Source organism: Seriola aureovittata, chromosome 1 (genome assembly GCF_021018895.1).
Source record: "Seriola aureovittata isolate HTS-2021-v1 ecotype China chromosome 1, ASM2101889v1, whole genome shotgun sequence".
NCBI classification, from domain to species: domain Eukaryota; kingdom Metazoa; phylum Chordata; class Actinopteri; order Carangiformes; family Carangidae; genus Seriola; species Seriola aureovittata.
Genome location: NC_079364.1, coordinates 16,127,886 through 16,154,084, shown reverse-complemented (window position 1 = coordinate 16,154,084; position 26,199 = coordinate 16,127,886). Strand labels below are relative to the sequence as shown.

The window sequence follows — 26,199 nt, the reverse complement described above, 5'->3', positions numbered from 1 at the left end:
ATGCCGCTTGGCCATGGAAAGAAAGGGAGAAAGTGCCGTCACTATCAGATGGGGAATCTTTAACCAAGAAAGTCCTGTCACCCCTCCCTCTGTCCTGGTCCCGCTCTATTGAGCACACACATAGCTGTGCAAACTTTTCACCTATCTCTCGTTCGCTCCGCCTTACACACACAGTGACATCCACTGTCTGCTCCATACCTATGAGAGCAGTGGCTTTGATCACATGCTCTGCACTTTTAACTGCACTAATACAGTGTTAAGTGGAGCCCATTAACGAACACAATACATCTGCATCTTGGACGGAGTTACTGCTCTTATTTTACCCTTCAGTGCAATCCAAAAGAATCAGTGAATGCTGAGGAAAGAAAATGTCCACACTCTGCAGAGAGAAAATAATCGCAATGAAACATAATAGAGGAAAAAGAGGCTGTAATGTAAATGAAGGGATTAGTGGTTACATGAAAAGACATTAAGGTGTTTCACTAATGATCCTACTCAGCAGAAGCACTGGCTTTTCAGACTCAGGAATGCAAGCCGTGATGACCTCTTCCCATTAATGATCATAACTACCAGGATTGACTCCAATCCTCTTGGACTATACAATTGTAAGTAGTTGGAGCACAACCACAAATAGGTTGTTTGTATTCCAGTTTGAGAAAAAAATTTGCAGTTTTGCAATCAATTAAATCGAGAGTGTATTTTGGACTCATGCAGGAGTTCAGTCCTTCTGACTTCGACTAGGCCAAGACCTCACTAGTTGAAAGTGAGGCTGATTTAGGCATCCCAGATTAGTTTTTCAGATTTTGCACCTAAACAGGATTATTATAGAATCTTGTTGCCTTTGGTTCTTCAGGCAGGGTCTGCATGTCCATGTTTAATTCCCCTCCTGAGCTCCTGAACTTTTCTGGGATGCCCCAGATGTGTGGGTAGATGAATGAGCCAAATTGTCACTCTAGCCAATGTCAAGACAAATATTACAGCAGGTAATGTAAGATGTCCTTTGGCAAAAAGAAGTCTAGCGGGCGCCTGGCCTTGCCCACTCACCCACCAGACATTTCTAAGAAGAGGAGGGGTAGAAGGATGGAGAGACAGACAGGAGAGAGGCGATGGGGGGCGACAGGAGGGTTGGAAGGATAGATACTCTGCTAATTATCATGGCTAGCCTATGATTGTTCAGTAATAGTGCTCAGTGGGAAAGGTTGCAGCAGTTCCAGGAAGAGCTGAGCTCTGATTTACTGGTACTACCGCTCTAATAAAGCGCTCGCTGCACATCCTGGGAGACAGCCCATTCTCCCCTTTCACATGCACAAGCGTGTGAATGCACACACAGAGAGAGAGAGAAAGACACACACACACACCCGCACACCCACACACACATTCAGAGCAATCTTGTAATCTAAACTACCAGAAAATGACAACATAGGGCTCATGAAATGTATTATTTTAATTCCTCATAGAGAGCTTCTTATAATATGATTCTGTGCAAGTAATGAACATCACACTATGGAAGTATTTAAATTCTGTATGGGTCCCAACCCCTCCTCAGTCAACACAGTCACGATCCTAGTCCCAGTTATCCTCTTTGTGTGAGAAGTTTCCTGCAGTCAGTTGCAGTCCAGTGTCATACCTCAAACAGATCTCCGTTACTCTGAGTGGTGGGTGGAACAAGGAAGGTGTGGCATACAACAGAAAATCAGGGTGGATTGGAGAGAGGGGCTGTCAGGCAAATAAGGGGGGCTGTTAGGGCTTAGTGTTTGGCAGTGTGTAAGAATTTCACAACTCTTAACGCTCCCACCCTTTGAGAAGGCCAGGGAAAAGGTCGGGCTTTGACCCGTGGCACAGCTGCTGCTGCTGTTGCTGCTGCTGCTGCTGCTGCTGCTGCTGCTGCTGCTGCTGCTGCTGCTGCTGCTGCTGCTGCTGCTGCTGCTGCTGCTGCTGCTGCTGCTGCTGGCTGCTGCTGCTGCTGATTGTATGTGCAACTGCTCTACGGTGGGTGTTGCTGGGACTTAAAAATGACAGTGAAAGAAAGCAAAAAGGGGAACAGAGAGCTGCTAAGATAGGGGAAGCTGCTCTCTTCCGATAGCTCGCTTTCAATGGCTGTTTACCACATTTGCCAGAGTTAAAAGGACCCAGGTTCTTCATCCCGTGTCTGTGGTGGACATAGAGAAACATTGTCTGTGTTCCATCACACAGAGCCACATGATGATTAGAGAAAGGATTGCGATGTGTCAGCTGGTTTGAGATCATTGGTCATTGTGTTAATGATTGTTTGTTTTGATTTGATTTTTTTTTTTTTTCATATTTGGACAAGAACAGCAGAGCTCACTCCTGCTAATGTGCAAGGAAGCTGCTGATCCTGTTATCTCCAGCCTGATCAGCAGAAAAGGCAGATTGGTGTTTGAGGAAGGAAAGGAATAGGAAGCAAGGTTATGTGAGTTTTTTGTGACTGGGGTTCATCACAGTTCAAGACAGAGATAAGTTGCACTTTGTGTACAGCGGGTGGTTTTGGCGTCATAGGGAGTGATGTATGGTATAGATATACAGTTTGTACCTCCCACCAGATTTCCCCCTTTTTACAGACAAGAAGCAGTTTCTTAAACATTACTGTTACACAGTCTTCTGTCTATGTTGCTCTTTTCTCCCTTCTCCTACCTTTTCACCCCTCTTCAGTGTCTCCACAAGATTAATAAACATAACAAATACTCTACCCACAAAACAAACTGGTATTGATAGTGAACCAGTGGGTGGTCTAGAATGGGGATCTGCTTAAGGTTAAATATCTTTAATCCAACCATGCTGGAAAACTAAACATTCTCTGGAGCTAAATCCTGTGTCTGCATCCCCCATCCCACTCTCTCTACTTCCTCTTCATCTCCAGCCTGTTAGATGTTCCCCCCTCCTCACTTAAGAGCAAAGTACTGTTAACTGTTATTGCCTACACACTGATTCTCTTATTAAATCAACAGATCTAACTCCCATAAAAAAAGACACATAAAGCTTTCCAGGCTCAAATTTGTCTGTAAATTTTAAAATTATGACGGTAAACGGTAAAACAAAGTTCTTCCCTTTCAAGTGATTGTAGGAGATGGGGGCATTATTGAGAGAACAATTACATCTTTAAGCAACTTCCTCCTGCACCAACCGGAGGGTCTCTGTATCTAATCTGTGTTATACTCTTGCTCTGCCTGCTTCTATCTTGTAAAGATGATATTACAGACATATCAGTCATGGTCCTGTCTTTTTACCGCCCCCACAATCCCCCCACTGCAAAGATGCCAGAGATAGTATCCTTTTTGCCTTGTCTTCAAAAAGCCCCTTGGTTCCATGTGATCAGCGGCCACTACACTTTCTTATAAACCTATTATGCATTTGGTAATCAAACTGTAGTAAAATTAGTTGCCATGTATGCTGACTGCAGACAAATTATTATGAATACCCACATTGAAGTGATTGATAAAGGCATTTTCATGTTTTGCCATAACCAGACGTCCCAAATAAGGAAGGTTACATATGTTGTTTGATGGTCAAGTCAATATCTGGAGTTATGTGTGGTTTCCTACACGCTCACAAGAAACATTGATATAGTTGCACTGACGCTGATACCTTTATTTCAACTAATTTGGGGGAATTTACTGCTCTACAGAGCACCTAAATATAATCGTGTGTCTGTTTCTTGTAGTTAGATGAAAGCTGCTGCATGTGGTTGAAAACACTGACAGAAACCAGATTGAACTGCTCATATACTTGGATTTAATTGATGTAATTTGAGTGCATACAAACATGCTGTTGCTATCATGGCTTGAATGAAAGATCTCACAGTTCTTTTTGCGCAAATGGTCAATACATCTGGCGACCTATAGCCACCTCACCTGAAAGACTAACAGTGGCAGTTGGCAGGTAAATGCTGCTTTGATGAGGGCAGATGGAGGCTCCTGTGAATCTATGTAGCTCCTAAGCTGAAGGGATGGAGAGAGTGAGGCAGGCAGGCTTACCGGCTCTGTGCCATCAATACATCAGAGGCTTAGCCACCAGATTAATGGCCCCCGAGTGGTCAGGGCCACAAAACTACTCCGCTCTAAGGTCTGTGTTCAGTGGAGTGGTACATGAAAGCAAGGTAGGGTGAAGAGACAGATGAGGAGAAGGGAGGAGGTCTTCGGTACCAGGATGAGCATACGGGGACCTCTATTTTGTTTGGGTTTGGCCTACAGAGTAGAGTCATGGGACAGATAAATTTCAAAGAATGATGGATATGTGGCCCTGGCTGTTGTTTCATTCCGCTAGCCATGTAATGTTCCATTTGTATATCCAAAAGGATGTTTGAGTAGCTAAATGCAATATTATAAGTACTATTGAGTAATTTTATACACGTGGCATACATTCAGTTTTTTTTTTTTTTTTTTTTTTTAAAACAACATGTATATTATGTAACTATACAACCTGTTGGCTTTGTTTTACAGTTCTGCGGCCATTTAAATTGCTCCTAAGTGCGCAGAGCATGGACAGTTTTCTTTCACTTAGGTTTTCTTTGTTTTAACAAATCTGCCCTTAAGCTCTATCCATTTTGTGGTGCATCGATTACTGTTGGATTGCTAAACTTCAGCAAGTTTTTGCCTTGATTTCATTGACTGTTTGTTGTTAGTTATGGGTCAGATAGATACTGATGCCTGCGAGCATGTGCTCCCCAAAGCGGTCTATTTTGAATGGTTTATGTTGCATGAAATCTGACGTAAAGTAGGCTGTGCCATGAAAAGTCCGCACAATCAAGGCTTGAATAAAAATGAACTATCTGCCACTTTCCTGAGGACCTTTTTCTAAGTAGAATATTTGTTTGAAAGGCCTTTTCTGTAGTGCCGAGAGAAAATAGCCATCCCTTCCTGAACTTCATGGCGCTGGTTGTTCATCCATGTTTTACCTAATTGCTGTGTGCTGGAGTCGAGGGTTAGAACTGGGAGCTGTAAATCTATCAGTGCTATGCAGACAATGTTTTTTCCAGATGTAGAAGAAAAGATTTCATCCTTTTGTAATTAAGCAGTGCGGCCCAGGGTGTCATGTGGTTTTTATTGGGGGCTCTGGAAAAGATCATTTTGCACCTTGTTTTCTCATCATGGCGTTTATTCTTAATACAAAAAATGGATAAAATGGAAAGATGAAAATGAAAAAAGTAGCAGAGAATAGAATCCCTTGTTTAAATTGTTATATGAAAATTACAAGGTAGTGATGTAAGAGGTAGTGATTGGGAGTGTGGGATGGAGACACAAAGGGGACAAAGGCAAAGTCTTGGAACCATGGCAATTACATAGTTCCTCAGATGAAGAATATCAGGAAAAAAAGTTCTTTTTTAACCCCAGGAATGTTCCCAAATGTTATCATCCCCATGGGTGCCGTCTTCTACACCTGTGTTCTCCTTTATAAATGTACTGCTGAAATAAGAGAGAGGGGGAGTGAGCTGGAGAAAGTGATAGTGACTGAAAGAGAGGGAGACAGCTTTAAGAGTTGGGGACAGGAATGCTCTTCAGCTTCTCAAGGGCACCGATACTTTATGGCCTTCACATTCCTTCTTGACAAACTGATGCCCAGAATAGAAAGAGTAGTGTTGGGGGCTGGAAAAAAAAAAGTTTAACTACCAAGCCTTGAAGCCCAGCCCCATCATATTATCTCAGTTCCTTGCTCACCTTCACCTCACCCTGCTTCATTTATGTGGCAAACCTCGGGGTCACCATGTCTGACGCTTTTCTTTTATTAGCCAAAGCTGGTGAAAGCAAGGGAATGAAGTGCAGGCTTTTGTTCAGTATAAGAAGTTTCACACATTTGTGTTTTATAAAGTCCTTTTCAATCTCATGTTGATTTACTGATGACTCTTCCCTTTGAGATCTCTTCAGAGACTCAGATAGCAGAGGAAGTCTCCATAGCCACTGAACTCTGAGGCTCACTCCCAGATCACATACTGTCATCCTTCACTGCCTTCCTTGCCAGCCCCACACACTCCTTTTTTTATATAACACCACATTCAATCAACACTAGCCCTAAAATTAAGGACTGCTGAATAATTCAAACTTGGATCCTTCCTTCAGATGGCCTATCTCTGTCACTAGATAGGAATTTCCTTAATTTATGCTTGTTAGGTTGGAATAGTCATGTTGAAATAATTTGAACCATAAGGACTGTCTGTGCAGCTACTGTTTAAATGAGAACTCTGGGAGCTGTTAAAGTTTGAACATGAAATTGTGAGATCTGGAATGCAAATTATTATTCAAATGATCAATGTATTAATTTGCATGCCGAAAGGAGTGAGGGAGAGGGGGGTGGGGGGTGGAGGGGGGGAGCATCTTAATAAGTTCTGTAAAGCAAAGTATTTTATTATTTGTTGATGTTTCAGGAGTGAGGGTGTATTCATTTTGCAGTTGTGAGTCCCATTGTGACCTAAATCTCTCTCTCTTGCGCTCTTTCTCTCTCTCACACATACACACACAGCATCATCATCTTTATTATCATCATCAAACACGCACACACACACACAAACACACACACACACACACTCACACACACACACAAATAAACTGCTTTTGTGCTCACCACTGTTCACACACACCTTCCTGTGTTTCAGCAAACCTTATTACACAGATTACTTACAGACAATGTTAACAGTACAACAGCAGCTTTGGAGATGACTGTCCATACTGCATCTTTGAATTTAATTACTCTTTTCTAATATATTTACTCCTTAGTGTATTTAACTTTTTATTCTTCTTAGACGATTCAGATAGTTTTGTCTCCTAGTTTTGTTTTGTAATCAGCTCCTTTTATTAGGAGATTACATGTCAAAATTTCTGGAGTTATGAGATGTGAAATAGACTTGAACCACAGATTTAAGCAGTTGAAACATGAAATTACTCTGAAAAATCAGAGATTTCAGGACCTGCTGTTTGTAGTCTGATTTCCTTCCATCTTCTCTTACACATAAAATAGAGCTTATCATTCAATTTTCTTCCATTTACAACTTTTTCTCCTTTTCCCTTGGCTCAGTTTCTAGCGTGTGCTGTCATTACTGAATGGTTGGGTGAAAAGAACGGAACAATTTGGTGATAGGTCTTTTGAGGATTATATCTTTGATCTGTGGGGACTTTTGATTCTTTGAGGGGTCATATGACCTGTGGATGACATGAAATAGAGAAAAACATATGTGCTGTGAATTTCATTGTGATAGCTTTTTTACTAAAGGCTTGAGGAACTTATAGCAGAATACTAACCATGAGTGGGGCTTGTAGTTAAGAGAGATCAGTCATTGCATCTGGAAGGGAGGTTAGGGTTTTCTAAATGAGAGATCCAGCACTGGAGTATCCTCAGTATTCAACTTAACTTTTAAATCATTAAACATGATGAAGCCATCTCCACAAAGTCAGGGGTTTATATACGAAAATCAAACACCATCTGCCATCTCTGATCAGAAGCAACAGCCATCAGGTCGGGGTTACCAAGGCAGAACAGGAAAAGCCATTAACTGCCAATCACTGCATCGATCGACAAGCCAGTCCACCACTACCCCACCCTCCCACCCACCCACCCATCCCGGCCACAGACACACACATACAGTTCATCAGCTTTTACTGTACAGTGCACACACACACACACACACACAGACACATAACACATGGACAGCGCTTTGCATACACCACATCTTTTTGTGCGCGCGCACTACGTGATGGGTAACATTTGGTCGAGTTTGTCTCTTTCCCACTTGAACCACGTTATCTTTTAAATTATCTCGAGTCTAGATTGCAGGATCAACATTCTGTTCAGTTTAGATAAAGGTTGTCTTCCTTTTTCTATATATTGGCTCAGTAAACCCAATGTGTTACTTGAAGGACAGTCAAGATGCTGTTCAAAAGATATTTCCTTCCGAGCATAGGTAATCTCCTCAATACCGAAATGCATCTCAGTAAAGTCCATTGCCCTGTCAAAATGAGAGTAGACATTCCATTCTGCTCAGTCTCCCTCCACATTTTTGGAGTCAGCCCTCAGATAAAAAGGCAACTAATAGAGTCAGTGAAGGGCAAAAAGGAAAAAAGAAGATTGATTTTTTTTTTTCCCCTCCATTTTCAGTGGTGTCGCTAAAACTCAGGGTCATTAGAAGAATATTTACCTACATCCCAATTTAATAGAGATGCTGTATATCAGAGTGATCTGGATCAGAGGTCAGGACTGGGGGGAGCAATTAAAGCATATGGATCCAGAAGCTCTGGGCCTGTCCCATTGTGTGTGTTGTAGGCAGAAACAGATAGGTGAGCTAAAAGTGAGGCAGAGGCAATAAGTATTGAACATGGCTGTTTTAATTTATCGAGCTTTGTTACTGATGAACTAGTGATGCATTAGTCAGGGGCACAAATGCATGTGTCTGCACGCACACGACACACAGCCATATACTTGCATGGACGTGTATGGGCTTGTTCCTGATTGTGTACACAAAATGCACTCACATTGTGCTAGTTGAACAATTTTATATCATAGCATACAAGTTAAATCAGTGACGAGTAATAGTTGCTTTCCTTTATAGTTTGATCCTTTTATTCATAGCAAATGTGCCGTCTTCTCTGCCACCTGGTTTGGTTAGGTCAGCCTTCTCTGGAGCCACACAATAGCCAGAGACAGAACAGATATGATGGATGTGGCCTGGGGCCTATACACTCGCTCTGCGTCTGCGGTGGCCTCATCCACACATCAGCCACAGGGAGGGCGGGGGGGGGGGGCAGAGATACAAACCAGACCAGCCATTTTCCTCGTTCCGCTCATAAATATTTGTGTGGCTGATTTATAAACAGTGGAGCAAGAGAAGAGATCAAAGTGAACTGTAACGCTTATGTAAAACTGAGGCTTTTTCACGACACTGCCCTACACACCATTCTTATACCTATTAAAGACAAAGCAATATATCACAAGGCATATTGGCAAGAGTACCGAATAGCCACTCACACTTTAGGGCTCGGTCTTCCCCCAGTTGTGAGTGCAGTTCTTATAGCACCACACTCCAAGGTTCTCAAACACTAGTTAAAGGCCATCAATATGTGTTATAGCTAAAACTCAACCTGCCCTCAGCCTGTGTGGACTCCCCTGAGGTCAGTGGCTTCTTAGATGGATTTTAAATGGCTGTAGTAATGTCAGGCAGCCATATTAAAACATAGCAATGCAATGAAGAGTCACTGTGTCCTGGTCGTGGTAGAATAGCGTTCGTCACAGTAGACAGCTGCACATGCTGATTCAGCCAACCAGCTGGTCAGACGCAACACAAAGACCAAGTCTCCTGTATGGCAGAAAGGAGGGATTAGGGTGGGGTGAGACAGTTTGTGTATACTGTATATATGCGTGTCTTCTAGAGTAGAGTACTGGCTTTGCATAACTTCATGTGTCCAAGCAATGGCAGAGACACACACACACACACACACACACACACACAGATCCAAAGCTATAGCACTGTAGGCCCACTAGGAGCAGAGCAGACATTCCACACCTACAAGCAGTGTTTACCCTGTGCCCCCTCCCTCCCAAGTCATATACATGTGCATACGTACATATATCTCCCATCCCACCCCGGCACCCACCCCCACCAACACCATTCATTCCGGGCCTGGGTGCAAATGTGGGGGAGCAAGAGGTGCTCTCTTCTGCCTCTGGCCTTCTCCCTGATTAATAATAGTTATAGCTGGCAGATGCAGAGGAGTGCCACAAAGATGGCTGTTCGTTGACCTCTGTGGGAGGGAGAATAGCATGGGTAATGGGAGAGAAAGGAAGGCCACTTTCAATGGAGATTCCCTCCTTTGTCCACCAGCAGGACAGGGTGTGCTCAGTGTGGTTAGGCCTGGGAGAGTTGCTGCTAAACAGCCTGTCTCTCTGTCTCTCTGTCTGTCTGTCAGTCCGTGTGTGAGTGCCTGGAGACATCTGGTTCTCTAGCTGTGGGAACACAGTGGCATTATTTTTTTAGGCACTTCACCTAGTGCTTACATAACACAGGTTTCAGGTTTTCAGGTATGCATGTGCTTTTTCTGCATGGCTGCATGGATATTTTTATAATTGGCGTCTGTATTATTATATAGCAACACTTTGAGAAAGTTCTTTTTTTTAATAGTATGTATAGTCTCTCTGTACAGTCACTGAAAACTAGAAAATATAGATCTGTTTATATAGCGTCCCCCAGTAATATGAGAGTAGGCTCCTATCTTTAACAGCAGGCGAAGCACTCCTTTATCCAATATCTTGCTGTCTTTCCCCTTAAAATCTGTATATGCATTGTATATGGTGAGTCTGATCAGGTAGTCAGGCATTGTAGGAGGATTGGAGAGAGAGTAGACTGCAGATTGTTTTACCCCTGGTGTGTGAATTTCTGTGCAGGGAGTTCAAAGTCCTGCTGAACATCAGAGGACTGATGCTGAGTGAGGCTGACTAGCTGCAGCCTGTGGTCTGGGAAGGGTTACTGAATTATTACTGATGGTTTCAGGGGTAACTGTCCGACCACAGGACTGGGGAATATTAATCATTTATTTGATTGTCCGCATGTGCTGATTAATCAATTTGAGTAGGATCTGCAGGATTAACTACCCTATTTTTCCCCCTGTAAGAACAGATAAGAGATAAGACTTTAAAATATCATATTCCATTTATCATTTATTTTTAGGTCCCTGCTGATGAGGGTGAAATAAAAACTGAGGTGAGATTAGGCAGAACAGCAACAAGGGAAAGTGTTGGGGGAGGAGGATAAGAGAAAGAGGGATAAGGAGGAAAAAAAATCCCTTAACTGCAGATTTGAGTATTTCAAAAGATGTGGGAAAAGATACAGCTTTGTATTTCTTCAAACATGGCACAGAAAACCAAGTTGTGCAGCTGGGAGTGAGAGAGCGGAGAGAAAAAGGGGGGTGGAGAGACAAGAGGAACAGGAAGTTGATGGGAAAGTGATAGCTGTCTCCACCTGGAGTGTAGTCTGAGCTGTGTGTTAAGAGGGAAGGCAAAGCAAGGGAAAGGAGGGAGCTGCTGCAGTTGACTCCTATCCTGTGCTCTGGTTTAGGTAAGTTTGGCTCTCATACCAAGTATAGCTAGCTAAACTGATCCAACAATGGCACTATTCCTGTTTACCCCACTCACTATCTATTCAGTCTATAAATTCTCAATCTGCCAACTGTTTAATGTGTTATGTCATGTGGTAATGCCTTTGATTCCAACATGCCTCCGTTTGTAAATACAAGAGGCACTCAAAAGGCTGTGGTTTCTTTACAAGCATGGCGCCCCCGGCGCTTTGGTTGGGAATGCACTGAGAGGGAGAAGGATTAAAAGAGTAAGGGAGGGAGTGAGAGGTGGTTAGAAACTGTATACACTTCCCGTTGCTCTTCTGCCAACCCCTCTCCCTGCTGCCTCTGGTTGCGCAGGCAGTGAGTGAGAAATGTGAGAGGGAGGAGTATATCCTCTCTCCTGGCTGAACACAGCACCGTAATTATGCACTTTTCAGCAGGTTTTACCTTTAACACTTTCCTCCCGGGGTTGAGATTAGTGCTCACTATGCTTGATTTACTGCACAATTACTGAACAAGAGCTCTATCTAATCAATAAACAGGAAGGAGAAAAGTGGTAGGCTTTGAAGTATAGTTTGAGATTTTTTGCACGATTGAGCTGTGTATATGGTGTAGCCAGTAAGGGCAGCTTGGCAGCAATGCCAGCCTGTGAAATATCTATTATATCAGGCACGCCTCTTTGCTTTACCAGCTCTCTAAGCCTCTTTACAGTGCTCAACTACTGGAGTGGAAAATGACATCTTTTTTTCTGACCATTGCTTAACACAGAGGTCAGCAACAAATTGTCTAATAAGGACATTCCTTCAAAACATTAGATTAAAATCACAAGGTGTCCTATAAAATTAGGGTTTAATAACTTATGTGCACAAGTTACATGAGAAGGGATACAAAGCACTCTTGTGTGGTAGTTTGCTATGCCCTGTATTAGATGTCCCCAAACGGGCAGCCAGCACAGTGACCTCCATGATGACACTTGCTAATGGCATGAACAGTTATTTTGGGAAGCTCCAATGACTGGCTATCACAAGTCTTTCTGGGGCTTTGTAAGGCTTTTTGCCAGCGTGGCCAAAGCAATAGGCCTCTTCCAATTAGTCTGGTCTGTGTTTGATTTTTGGTGATGACAACTATATCTCAGCTGCAATTATGCTGCTCTGGAAATGATGAGGGTTTAGGTTATTGATCCTAAATTGATTACACTGATCAATGAGCACTTTTGTTTCTGTTATATGGAAAGTGGAGTTATGTTTTTTTCTTTGGCTAATGAGTAAAGAAACCAGTGTTAGCAAGGTCCATATGTATTAGTGATGGAGTTGGCAATGCTCATGGGAAGGAGGGAGGCACTGCACAGAGCACCATTTTTCAACAGTAGTGCATTATCTCCCTGTGGGCATAGGTCAAAGGCTACAACGGGTCTTATGAGGAAAAAAAAATCAAAGTTTGGTCCTCACGAGAAAGAGACTACAGCTGTGTCTTTCTGCATTTTAGTTATAGGGTTCTAATTCAAAAAAGTAATAAAGACTTAAAGACTTCTCATTGAAGAATGAACAGAAAGGTTCAGAGGATACGTGTATTGATTTTTAAAAATTTTTTATTATTATTATACAAAAGTATGGGAGCAGGAGTTAGTAGGAGTTCATACCACTTACAATGTTTAGCTTTTTATTTCTAGTTTATAGTCTATGCCAAAAGTGAAATGTCAGTGTTTCACTCATTAAGTTGCTGCTTGTTTAGTTTCCTGGTATAGAAGAGTTGACAGGTGAAACTAGTGGGTGTTTGGTGTATGAACTGCTTGAAGAACCCTCAACAGCAGTTCCACTCCAACAAGGTACTTCATGTTCCACATATAGACCTACTCTGTATATTCACCTCCACTCAACCCCACTCATTAATTTTCATTTTAAGAAGAGGACCTCTCAAAGGCCATGTTGCTCCTTTTGTCAGTGCAATGCTGCTAATAAAGATAGCTGTGTAAGACTGGGTTAAATATTGACACTGGCTGAGCACATCATCACTGTTCTTAATTAGCTGGTGTCTCTAGCGAGCTTGTGTGAGGGCAGTGCATGAACAACTAAACATTTCCCCTTATGAGATCTCCCACACCCTCTCCCCAAAACACATTTCTATGAATTTTACATAAAAAAGGATACAGGATAGTCAGAGAACATACAGCGTTACAGCTATCACAGCCTTATTGCGTAGCCTGAAGCAGCAACCAATTATGTGGTAATGAAATATTTACACTACCAAACTGAGAACGCCAGGGGTGAAAGCTAGATAATACAAGCCTGAGGAGACTGTATTCTGTGTCTCCTCTCTGCAGTTACGTCAACGAAAAGGTGGAACAGGAGATCAACTAATGACAATAGGGTTAGAAGCAAGAGCGTGGGCAGACCTGCAGTTCAGTAAGCGTGGCTTTTGGTCAACCCTACTGCCGTGGGCACATTTAAGGGCTTTTTCTGGGTCACAGAAGCCAGAAATGTAGGAAGGGGACACATAATCACAACACTGACACTCTAGAAAACCATGCCACATATGTTAAGTTTTACCTCCGGAGTCCTTTTGACTTCTGATGGCTACTCCCTCACAATGATATGGCAGATGAATCTGCATTCACAGCGTAGTGTGATGTTTGTTCTCGAGGACTAATTGTGTTTGGGTAATGTTCCTGCTCTGAATTTAATTCTGACTGACTGCATTAATCGTTAAAAGTGGTGTTTGCCTATATCTTAATCCAACAACCCCCTATGCCTCGACTCACCGTCTCGCTCACTGTTAGCGGGGTCATTCCCCCTTGCCCTCGCCAAACTGCATTTCATCCTTCATCTCCATCTAACAAGGTTTTATGTGGCCCAAATTCAGAGTGGCTCCACAAGGCCATGCTATGCCATTGTATGACTGACAAGTGACGAATGACAGGGTGTGAGGTGTTGGAGACTCCTGTCAGCTGTGTGGTTACAGGGCTGCATCTGCCTTTACCCTACTAACACATCAATGGCCTATGGTACAGCCGAGTCCAGATATGGTGCCTTTCATAAGTTTGTACAAGAGGGTTCTGTTTGATTGATAGCATTAGGTGTCTTTAGTCTGCCTAACTTCATTACAGGGAGCATGTGAAAAAGCTGTATTCTTAAACACGCGATCCATAGTAGAAAGCCTGGGGTCATGCTAGATGTGGTTCAGATTGAAGTCTTCTGTGTCTGTCCAATGTCTCAGCAAGAAGACAGAGAGTGTTTTTTAGTGTAATATCAGTGGCCTCTGGGTGCAGCCATCTGCTTATGAAGAATACTGAGTTGGAGATCTGAGAAGATATGTTGGTTAGCTGTGGGGGTTGAAAGCTGGTGTGTTCTTTCCACATACCTGCTTGTTTTCTATCTCTCTTACTAAAATCTCATTGTAGCCTTTGCTACATTCCTGTTTTGTATTATTTGTTTTCTTACCAGTACTATCACAGCCAAAAGATCTGTTACACCGCGAAACCTGTTCTCTCTCCTCCCTAATGTCATGACTTATTATTGTAATAAAAATATTAGTAAAACACTCATGCAGTGAATTAGTATTCAAACTCAAAATCTGAACTGAAAATCTTTGAGCCTCCTGTTTTTTTTCTGAAATGAAAATCAAAAAATGTTCTTCCCCAGCTCTGTACAAGTAATTATTGTCACCACTGTCCAAAATGGAGGGTTGTTATGTTGACACAGTACTGTGAGTAATGGAGAGAAGGGCCAGGGCAGGTCCTGATTTGCCCCCATTCAGCTTCCAGATGGTACCTTGCCAGTACACATGTCATCAAGTGGCTGTAACAGTTGTTTGGGTACCCCCATGGCTCCACCCTGCTCTCGCCTCCTGCAGGCAGACTTATTGTACTGCAATTTTGGCAAGCTCCTCCCAGTATGGCTTTCATAAAAGCACCAGGAGGTTAAGCTGTTAATTAGCTACTGAAAGAGGAGGCCAACAGCTTGCTGTTAATTTGCTTTACTCGGTTTTTTTTTTTTCTTATTTGGGGATTGACATCATATCCTGCCTGTTTTGGAGTCATTGCTGTATGTCACAAAAGCAGGACCGAGCTCATTAAGAAGGGGGTGAAATGTGTTTATCTGGCTTAGAAGTGCACATTATGTATGTATAGTCATGCTTATCCAAATGTTCTTAATGAGAGAGACCCTGGACGCCAGTGTGGGGCTCCTGTGGATATAGGCCCAGGCTCGTTATCACCACACAGGGCATTGATCTCTCTACCGCCCGCTTGCTTATCCTCCCCCTCCACCCCTTTCAAAGACAGTGACTCGCACATGAATTATGTGGACACATTGATCAGCTGATTGAGAGCTATTGTTTAGAGCCCTGGGTCATTATTGAAGGAGGGATTACCCAGCTCTTGTTTTGTGCATGTGTATGGGAGAGTGTATTACTCAGCTCGTTGTCACAGCACATACTCCCCTTAGCTCACCTTAGACTTGCAGTGGCTACACAAATGTCCGCACACACACACACACAAACACACACACACACACACACACACACACACACACACACACACACACACACACACACACACACAGAGCACATACAGCAGCCTACACAATCAACATGGCCCAAATGACTGCCTGCATTGATTGCCTTCCCTCTGCAATTATGTTCCCATTGTTTACTTTCTAGCATCTTACTCATTCAAACGGAATTCAATAATTATTGCTTTATTTAATGTTAAAGTAAGTAAGAGTGGTGGGTGTGGAGTACCAGCAGCTGTATTGTCTTTAAGTGTCTCCATGACCGCTCTCAGGCTACTTTGTTTCATGTGGTTTTAAGTCATCCTCTCCAAGGACACCTACAATGATCCATCTTTACCTTGCTGCCCTCCCTTACTACACAAGGTCCGTTTTGCCTCTCTCTCCCCTCCCAGAGACAAATATGCAGCCTGTTTTTATTCACCAGTAGCGATGGATCACTTTTACAGCAAAGCAATAGAGGAAACAACTTACCATATTATGGGCTTCGAGACAGAGGGACAGAATGGGGTGGAGGGGTAGCAGGGATTAGGAACAGTAAAGGAGAAGAAAGGACAAGGATGGGATGAGGTTTAGGAAGCAGTAGGTAGACAGTTTGGGCCTGGAATACACAGTCCCCTTAAGCCACAACCTAAGTTTTAGGCATGTTGCAGCTTGCAGTGGCTAATTCAAAGCAGCCACCACACTTGGCACCCAGTGGGGCCTCTGTGGTTGGAGCTGTTGTTCGTGCTGCTGGCAGACAGGGAATCACTGGCCAAACTGCAAGCACTCACTGACTCCAGTCACTCTGCTTTGCTTTGGTAAATAACCTGCTTACATTCCAGGGGAATCCCAGAGTGCAGATTTATGAGAATCTAGTCCCCAACAAATCTCTGCACATGTAGAAAAACACTGCTGCTGTGAAGAAAGGGGTCATTACTTTGAAATATTTTCATTCTCCAGAACCTAATGCCAAATGTAATCCTCATCATTAAAATAATCTGTTTTAAAATTTAGCTCAATCCCGATTTAAAACGTTCAGAATTAGGCAGCAATTGGATAACTACCTTTTCAGATTTTCTTTTTTTGATGCAACAGGATAGTAAAAAAATAAATAAATACAGGAAATATGTATACACTATTTATGAATATATTCTACAGTACATGTGTACTATAGCAGTTGACACGCAGTGAGACTTAAGCCACAACACAAAGGTGTTTTCTTCTCCCTTTGGCCACAGTGTGTGTTTCAGCCCAACAGTCAAATTTCATTGTCTCCCTTCAGAGTGAAATACAGTTACCTCATTCGTTATAATTTCTGCCATGACATCACTATGTCTGAAAAACAAAGGTGCTGCTTGACTTATTCTAACACGTCTCAAGCCAGGAGCTAGTTTGTACATTTTCTTGCCGGGTGATAGAGAAAACCTGAGTCCTACGTCTGTGATTTTGGGGGATGTAATCTTCTGATCTATATCAGCAGACAGGTCTGCTCCATTGCAGTGCATGGCTTCAAGTGTGAATGGAAGTTTCGTAACCTGTGTGAACCTCCCATGAAGAACACATCTGTGTGTGTGCACACGCACACACACACACACACCAGCTTTTAGTGCTGAGAATCAGCGAGACAATTACAAAGCAATATCCAGGCAGATACTCACTGGCTCTCTCACAGAGGGAATTTGGCAGCTCTCTTAGAATTGATAGCTATTTAGCTCACAGATCGTCATCTGTTTTAATGCATTAATTTTGTATTAACAGCACTGCCAAATTTAATGGTGGAAATTAAGGTATGATCATAATGGTATGTGGCTATGTGTGTGTGAGTCTGTTTGTATATGTGTGCATATCTGTGTGTACATTTCTGATATTCTTTTTGTCTATACTTTTGTATGTGTTTTTTGCGTGTCCATGCTGCATTATACAGCTCCATTGGGAGCTATTCTTTGGAATTACTGGCTCTCTGTCTCCCTTCCACCCTTCCAGTAATACCCACCTCCATCTTGTGTGAATTGGACTCTCTCAGCAACCACACTGTTTTGTGTTAAAGGTGCACTTTTACTTTGCATTTAAGTGGATGGAAATGCAGATGTATGCAGTGCTCTGGGTGGGTGGTGAAACCGATACAGGCGTGTATTGCCCACTCAGAGAGCAAGGTGCACTGTAGAGTTGTGAGAGAGAGGATGGGGTGGTGCCCACACCGCCCCTGCCCCTCTTTACCTGAAAAAGCACAGAGCACTGCTTCAGCCTCCACAGAAAGAGACAAGGTGCTCCATCGAAGAGAGAGGCTTGAAAAACCATGACTGCATTTTTAAACAGTGAAAACCACCATAGTACTAAACAAGGCTTTCAGCAAAAAAAAGCCAATTAAAGGTGCTCTATCATGTTAGAAGTAATTGTTTTAAAATATATAAAACAATAAAACATAGATAATTCATTATCATCAGCAGTCATCTAATCAGTCTCTGTTTAAGTAGATTCTGAAATGATTTCTTTGCATCTTTCTTGTAAAAGACTTCAACATTACTACAAAATGACTGAAGCATTTTAATACACCTTTAAGGCTCCTACAATCAATGTCCCTTTGTGATCTTATCTGTTAAATCAGACCACACACACACAGTAAATTCACGTGAGCACCGCATGTCTCCCTGTTGAGTACCTCACTGCATTCTAGGCAGTCACACGCTTGTACTATCTCTTATGTGACTGCTGCAAATTCCCAGACAGTTCAGTGGTATTGTATCCATGCCACTGACCCAGCCAGCTTCCTCCCATTATGCTCCACAGCTCCCCTCCTGTCGGGGCCTTGATAGGGCGCTTAGAAACCCCAGAGCCAGGCCGACCAACTCCTCCCAGCTCAACATGACTTTTTCATTAAGCCGCCAAATTCCTGCACTCCAGTTGGAGGTGATTTATCAACTAAGGGCTTCATTGCAGGTTCATAGGAAACAGACATAGGCCCTGTCTCGTGCATTATTATGTTTCACATTCAAAGTCTGTGTGTGTGTGTGTGTGTGTGTGTGTGTGTGTGTGTGTGTGTGTGTGTGTGTGTGTATGTGCGTGTGTGTGTGCGTGTGTATGTGTATGGAGGGGCGGGGGAAGGAGACCAACTGCAAGTGTACTGTGTCCATACTGTGTTTATGCTCTTAGATATTATCCTAGTGGTCTCTCACACGGATAATTCCTAAGGAATCCATGAGAATCCATATTGGAGAAAATCTGTGCATGTGATGATCAGAGGGTTGCTGTTTTCATGGGTCGCTTTATGCTGTTTTAGACACTATGGTATTATTTTGCCTCTGAATGACCTGGGACCCACCTCACTGATCACTCTTCATTGGTTTGATCTTTTACCTTGTTCACTGACTCTAAACTACCCCAGACTGCCTTGGGTCATGGCCAGCTCAGAGATGGTGAAAGTTGTGGTTTACAGGTGTAACCGTTTGACATTGCAGACAGAGCTACAAGCACTGGGGCAGGCCAGCTCTGGCCCCGTTAAGGCCATCTTCCTGGCCAGTCAGGTTTATAGTGAATTATGGCTGATTCTGGGGCAGGCAGTCTCGGGTTCACTCCTATATAAACCCTGTGGTTTTTATGGGAAACTATAAAACTCCCAGAATTTTTTTTTCTACCTCCTGAGACTGTCTTTGAAGTTTCGGTCAGGTGCTGTCATTTTTTTTAAACTTGTCTTCTTGTAGATTTTTGCAGCCTTGAGTCATTTGCGGCAAGAACTCTCTTTTTTTAATTCAAGACATCTGCTGCGACTAAGAGTAGTTTGCATGATGGATTTGGTGTTATCTATAACTGAATCTGTCTCTCAGGTTTCCCTCTACCTTAGTTCTGATGCAATGTTTGTGCACAGAGGAAAAGGAGGAGAAGGAGGAGGGCTCCCACAATATCCAGCAACACCTATTCATGACATCATGGATGGCTTAAAACGAGGCGAGAAAGGAGAGCACACAGAGACACACAGCCTTTTACAATCACCTAATAACTCTATTACACCGAGCTGTGGGGCTCACAAAAAGGAGGAAAAAAAACCTCCTATTCCTTTTCCTGGAAGCGGTGTCTTAATGCACATTTTAGGTGTAGAAGTGAGAAATATGAAACCAAAGAGAATGAAATACAATAGCTCAGAAAACCCCATAGCAATATTACAATATTGCCAGAAAATTAAACATTAGGAGAAGGGGACAAGAGCATTTTAGGGGGGCATAATATTGTTATGACTTTTTTTCGCCAGCCTGTCAACACCTGATTTGGATGTAATGCGGTTAAATGTCTAATGTTTCCATTGCTTTTACATTTTACAGCCAGCCAAACAGGCCATCCAGTGCAGGAGAGGATAGTTCAGTTTCTTCTTGATGAATGATTCAGTTTTCTGAACCTTTTTAAGTGTGAGCCTGAAGTAAATGACCACAGGGAAATTTATACTCTGATCGAAAATACTTAGTAGACCCAGCTTTAATTACAATTACAAGCTTTCAGCACTGTTAATGATGTGAGTAATTAGCTTCTTCTTACTGTAGGTTAATTTTCATGTGCATTTTACCTTGTTAGAGATGGCCTGAGTTAAATAATTGTCATCACAATTTACATGTACATATTAAAAGCTTTTAAAGTGTCAGTATTCATCAAAAATCTTTTTGCGGACAACATACAATTAGTTTGTTTTTGGATCAGTGTGTCTCACAGGAATTATGGGGGCCAAGAGGATTAGAGTAAAAAGAGGAAAACTTTTGGTGATTGACATTGATTGCAGCCAGAGAAATCCACAGCAAGACTCCAGAGTTTGATATAGGAGAAGCACATGACAGACCTGACACAAGTGGCCATACCGGGGTCTGGGGCTTTTATTATAAACATGCAGAAACCATCAGTGGGATGCTTTAGGGTAATGGTCAATAACTCTGTTGCTCACACCAGGCCCAGCCATATTGTGTTGGCCTTGCATCATTGATTGAGCCGTGCAGGAGGTAATTAGACTGGAGCTCTATGGTGTGACAAGAGGTTGTGGTGGTATGGTGTCACTACGGGGTGTTACAGGCATGTTGTGACACTACGGAGGGTAGGCTGAAGACTGGACTAGACCTGCTGTCGAGTCTTGGAAGAAGTGCTGGGGTTGACAGGTCAATACTGGTTCTGATTTCCTGTCCTCTGAAGGTTGTCCTCCTGTTGCGGAATGTTCCAGTTTCTCTCAGAATGTACTCAATCCCCCTCCTGTCTCACCACTGGCTGACTTTGCTTCTCTTTCTCTATGAGAGAGCCGGGATTTAACTCACCATGATCAATATTTAGTATCCCATGCGTGAAACAGGCAGATGTTTGGAGTTTCCTTTTCAGAGACGAGAGGCTTCTGTTGAGTGAAGGGGATCAATGCTCCCTTCCGTCTGTGAGGCTGTAGACCCTCAGCTTCTGAAGGGTGGCTGATGCGATTCCTGCCCGCCCTTGGGCCCCTGAGATTTGCGAGCCTCCCAGGCCTCTCCTGTCCTGTTAGCCCACTGATACAGACACTCACGCAGGCAAAGTGCGCAGTCCAAACAGTTGTCCTGAAGTGGAAGAGGTCTGGATGTTAAACAACAGGGCTGTGATTGGGAATTGATTTGTTCATTTGCCAACTGTGTGAGTGAAAGTGAGTCGGTAGTGCCTAGCCAGCTATCTGCCATCTACAATAACCTCTTTCTCTCTCTTTTCTTCTTTCTCTGTGTTCCTTTCTTTCTCTATCTCTCTCTCTCCATCCCCTCCCACAGCACCTGCAGCAGCACGAAAACGCGGTGGAGGGTGATGCCTGCTACTACCATTGTGTGCTGTGTAACTACTCGACCAAGGCCAAGCTCAACCTGATCCAGCATGTGCGCTCCATGAAGCACCAGCGCAGTGAGAGCCTCAGGAAGCTTCAGCGCTTGCAGAAGGGCCTGCCGGAGGAGGAGGAGGACCTCAGCTCCATCTTCACCATTCGCAAATGCCCTTCTTCAGATACAGGTCAGAACCTGCCCCTGTGGCCCTGTTTTAGTATCTCTTTTTAATGTCTCTCTTTCTTTGTTTTTCTCTCTTGATCTTTCCACCTATGCCACTCTGTCTCTTGCACACATAAGCATACAACCACTCGCACGATGCCTGAGTTGTCAGAATTTGCCATCACAACGGGCCAGTTTTAACAAAGAAAACAAAAACATCCTTTTTCAGTAGGATTTGGAGTTGGTGTTGGTGTTGTTGTTGTTGTTGTACTTTTTGTTGTCTTGCACTTGAAAAAAGTGTTACAGCCATAACTGAAATACATATGTTAAACTCAAATGTACATCACAATTTTTAAACAGGAAGAACAGTAAATGGCACCATGCCAGATATTTTTGATAGAAGTTTAGCTTTAAATATCATTTACACAAAATGTTCCTGCAAACCCTGCACTCCCTGTTAACAGGAGCTGTCGTTTTTGGCCATTAAAGACATATTGAGACAGAGCATGAAAGCCAGGGGAGGAGGAGCTGAACAACTGCAGCAGCTGCAACAACAACAAGAACACCAAAAAACAGACACAGCTACAACAACAGTAGCATGTCTGAAACAAAGTGCCTTGACTGCTCATTTATTATGGACTGATTAGGAATAGTGAGCTGTGGTCAATTAACACTCTTTCTTAGCACAGATTTGGTTTTCTAATCACTTTAACTCCTGTGCCCTGACAAAGGGGCTCTATTGTGTATCCCTCCAAGAGGGAACCATTACTTCCCTCGCACACATACTCGCTGTCTGTGTTATGTAGGGGGAAAAAGGCCAGCCTGTGAAGATGCTTTGTTCCAAGGAGGCAGGGATAATGAAGCCAGCGGCCGGGAAATTGCGCAAAAGGCAGTCACAGATCTGAAGCAAATCATTAGAGAACATATTTAGCTGAGCAATTAGGGACAATTAAGCTTTCTGCTCGCTGCACTCCAAATATGTTAATGACTACAGTACAGTGGACAAGCGAACATGCGAAGGCAAGAGGGGAAGGGCCATTTGGGTTAAAAGGGTTGGGGGTTGGGAATTTCCTTTTTTGTGTTCAGACAGGAGGAGTTGTGCTGTTTGCAAATAAATGTGTTTATCAGTCCGTTTTTTGTTTCTTTTTTAACCTTTGATGTGCTAGATGCCTGTGTTTGTGCCAGGGTGAGGGATCTGAGCCTTAGGTTAGGTAATGGGCCTCTGCAGTAGGGTTGTGTGTGGGCAGTATCATCGCATATACACACACACACACACATACAAACACACACACGCACACACACACACACACACACACGCACACACACACACGCACACACACACACACACACACACACACACACACACTCACTCACGCACGCAGTGGTTACTCGCCTGCAGAGCTCAATCAAATTCCAATAACCCTCACATACTTAAGCAGACCACAAGCATCTAACAAAATATTAATGAAACTGAATTTTAGCTGAAGTTTTCAGTGCGCTTGAGATTTGATGTCTTTATGGTACAATTGTGCTTTTTGATGCTTGATTATTAGTATTGGTGTTAATGCCTTTCTATTGTTACCTTTAATCTAGGGACTTTTTACTGCTATATAATATAGCTGTTTTTGTGTTACTAATTATAAGCCTTCATCAGGAAAATTCATTGTGTTCTTCGAACCAGCTGCAGACAGATAAGCTTTTAAAAACAAAATCCACGATTATGACTCATTATAATTTAGGTCTTTGTCATTGTTTTCAGTCCAACACCATCTCCATTTGTTTCCATTTCTTCTTCTAAAATGAAGTATGTTTAAAATAAAGAAAGAAAGAAAAGAAATGGTGTTGACTGAGCATCTTGATCAAATTATCTCAATAATGATCATACCTTGGCGTCTGTAATCATTAACTTTGAAATATGCTGACTGCACACCCCTCACTTCTACCATTTCACACCCCAAATGCCTCAGCTGCGCCAGTCCACCTCATAGCCCCACCCCTGCAATAGGGCTGAAACTCTTCCCTCTCTGTGTAATGTTTAATTTCCTCTTCGCTAGCTCTTCTGTGGCACGGGGCTCTTTTTTGTGGTTAAGGCATGTTTGCTAAAGTGGGGAACATTCCCTGGCTTGTTTAAACAAAGTTGCCCCTGGATTTCTGGGTCACCTAGACAGTAATTCCCTCGCCTGCTGCTGTTCTGTGGTCCTGCGAGTACTTCTCTGCCATCAAACACATGACAACATTACACAGAAAGGTGGTATGAAGCGGTATCATGACAATAATGCTTATATAAAAATTCCCAGAATCCCTCCATTTTAGACAGTAATGTCTTTGAGCCATGCTATTCACATGTAGTTGACTGATACCTTTTGGTTACAATAATGGAATGATCTAGTATGTTTTACACTTTACAGCTTTGCATATAAATGCTCGTCATGAGCATGCAGCAAACATGGACTGTAAAGAACTGGTGCCACATATCTCCTCTGGGCTGATGTCCGAGGAGAGCAACGACAGCAGAAATTAAGTTTCTTTCCAATTACACTAATGCAGGGATAACAGGCCTCCATTGTTTTAATTTTCATACAGAAAATGTGCTGCTTAGGCATGCTGCACTGTGGGCCCCGCCTCCATGTGTCTTCTTTAACCCTTTATCTATGGGGAAAGAAAGACGGCCTCAGAGGGACCCCAGACCCACACAGCTGCCCTGTGTACAGAGATCACTGGACAAAGCTCAGCACTGACTTGAACCATTGCACTGTCTGCACCAGTGCTGGCTTCTAGTTTTAAGGATGGCAGGTCATTATCAGGTGGCAGTTGTACACAAAAAATAGAGAAGAGGCATGTATGTGACATAGAAGGCAAGAGGGAAATGTTAAAACTCCCATAAAGTGTTCACTTGTGAGGACAGTTGGTCTGACAGCATGAGGACAGACTATATTTTAGGTTTAGAGGTTATAGAGGAGAAGTAAAACCTAGTGTCATGTTTATGTCAAGTATATGGGTTAATGGTGACTGCTGACTGCTGACAAGTGTCATCGTAAGGCATCAGGGTGTATGTGCACAAGAGAGGCCTGTACTGTACATGGAAAATATGAGAAAATATTCAAGAATAAATGTAGAAAGAGTGGGGGAAACGAGTTTGGGGAGCTTGCGTGTGTGCACTAGTGTGACACTTGAGCGTATGATGACCCTATTTCGTATGAATGATGTTCACCAGGGCATATAACTCAATGACACATTGAGGTTTCTCATTTCTTAACATTTAATCGACTAAAGTTATTTTTTGAGCACAGAACAGAATGAGATCATGCCTTTAAAAAGGGCAAAGTTAAATTGCACTGAAGGGTGGATGCCCTTCTGCAAGTAATGTTTGCTTTGTTGTGTGTGTGTGTGAGAGAGAGGGAGAGCAAGAGAGAGAAAGAACATTTTATAAGGGTAAAATATTAGTATTTTTCAGTGGTGGCGTACGTGTGTGTGTTTATATGTATGTGTATGGAGGAAGCAGAGATGGAGAACAAACGTGGCTGACAGTGTGGATTAGCTCCTGCTGTAAATCTGCCTCAGTCACAGATGGCAGGCCCTTGATCGCTGGGCTGTGACGGCTTGGCTCTCATCGCAGGAGGAAATCCCTGTCTGTGAGCCTAGGAGGCTGGGAAGGAGAAGGCTGGGGCTGGGGCCGCCTGGGCAGCCACCAGTCATTGTCTCCCGTCTGTTAGGACATAGAGGCCTGGGTATTCAAGGGCGAAGACTGGTTTGGGGAGGGGTTATCTTACTTTGACTCTGCAGTTGTTTCATCCACCACACCGTGAGAGCTTGTAAGTGGAACTTAAGCCCCCAGTTTAGATCAGCATTACTTTTAATGACCAGTTTGAGAAACTGGGCAGGGGAGCTGTGTGCATTATTAAATGGAAATGAGACGAAAGGATGCATACAAATTACTGCATAATAGTGGTATCCAATATGAGATCCATTGCTTGTTTCGCTAAAAGGGGTGCGCTGTCAGGGTCACACACCTAATAGCAAGGCCTGTCCTGACAACAGAGGCATTTCTCTTCCCTCCCCACATGCCTCCCTCTCCCTCCCTGCCTCATGCATAATTCTTGAGACAATCTAAAAAAGCTGGAAAATGGACTGTGACATGGAAAAATGCGCTAATAAAGCAAATGGGGGAAAGTCACTCATATTTTAGGGTTTGCATAACACCTCGCAGCTCACACTGAGATTCAATGATTTTCAGATGATTTTCAGTAGGATGTGTCCACATCCTACCTGTCAAACTTACTTTACCAAATGTCTAATATGCATTATATTCAACCATGTCTTCACCTTTACGTTTTGTCCTCTGCTTCTAACTGTTTTTTGCAACACATTAACAGAGCTATAGCCTCCACTGCTATCATACTTAAGTTATGTGCATATCCAGTGGCTAAGCTAAAGCTGTTAAAGCCAGGTAAAATCAGAGGTGAGCCAGACCACACTCTGATGGCATGCAAAGGCCATAGTCCTAGCTCCTGCCCCCCCACAGGCAAGAGCAAAACAGACGATAGCCATTTCTGGAATGTCCTCCTTTATTCATGCTTGTTAAAATGCAAAGTAAACCTTTCCAGAAACAGGATATTGTAGCCCCTAACCACCAGACCCTTTCTACATGCCACATTATGGCCAATCTGAAAGTAAGTTGTATAGACAGACACTGCTGCAATGCGC

The 26,199-nt window shown here is 43.0% G+C and overlaps 1 protein-coding gene across 3 annotated transcripts in view; it reads left to right on the top strand.

Annotated features, from left to right (window-relative positions):
- Positions 1 to 26,199, top strand: part of zfhx3b (zinc finger homeobox 3b) — a 196,118-nt gene that overhangs the window by 112,490 nt on the left and 57,429 nt on the right. For all 3 annotated transcript variants that reach the window (XM_056382906.1, XM_056382913.1, XM_056382896.1), the window contains one exon: positions 21,289 to 21,520. In XM_056382906.1, coding sequence (XP_056238881.1) covers positions 21,289 to 21,520 — 232 coding nt within the window. The remainder of the gene's footprint in view (positions 1 to 21,288; positions 21,521 to 26,199) is intronic.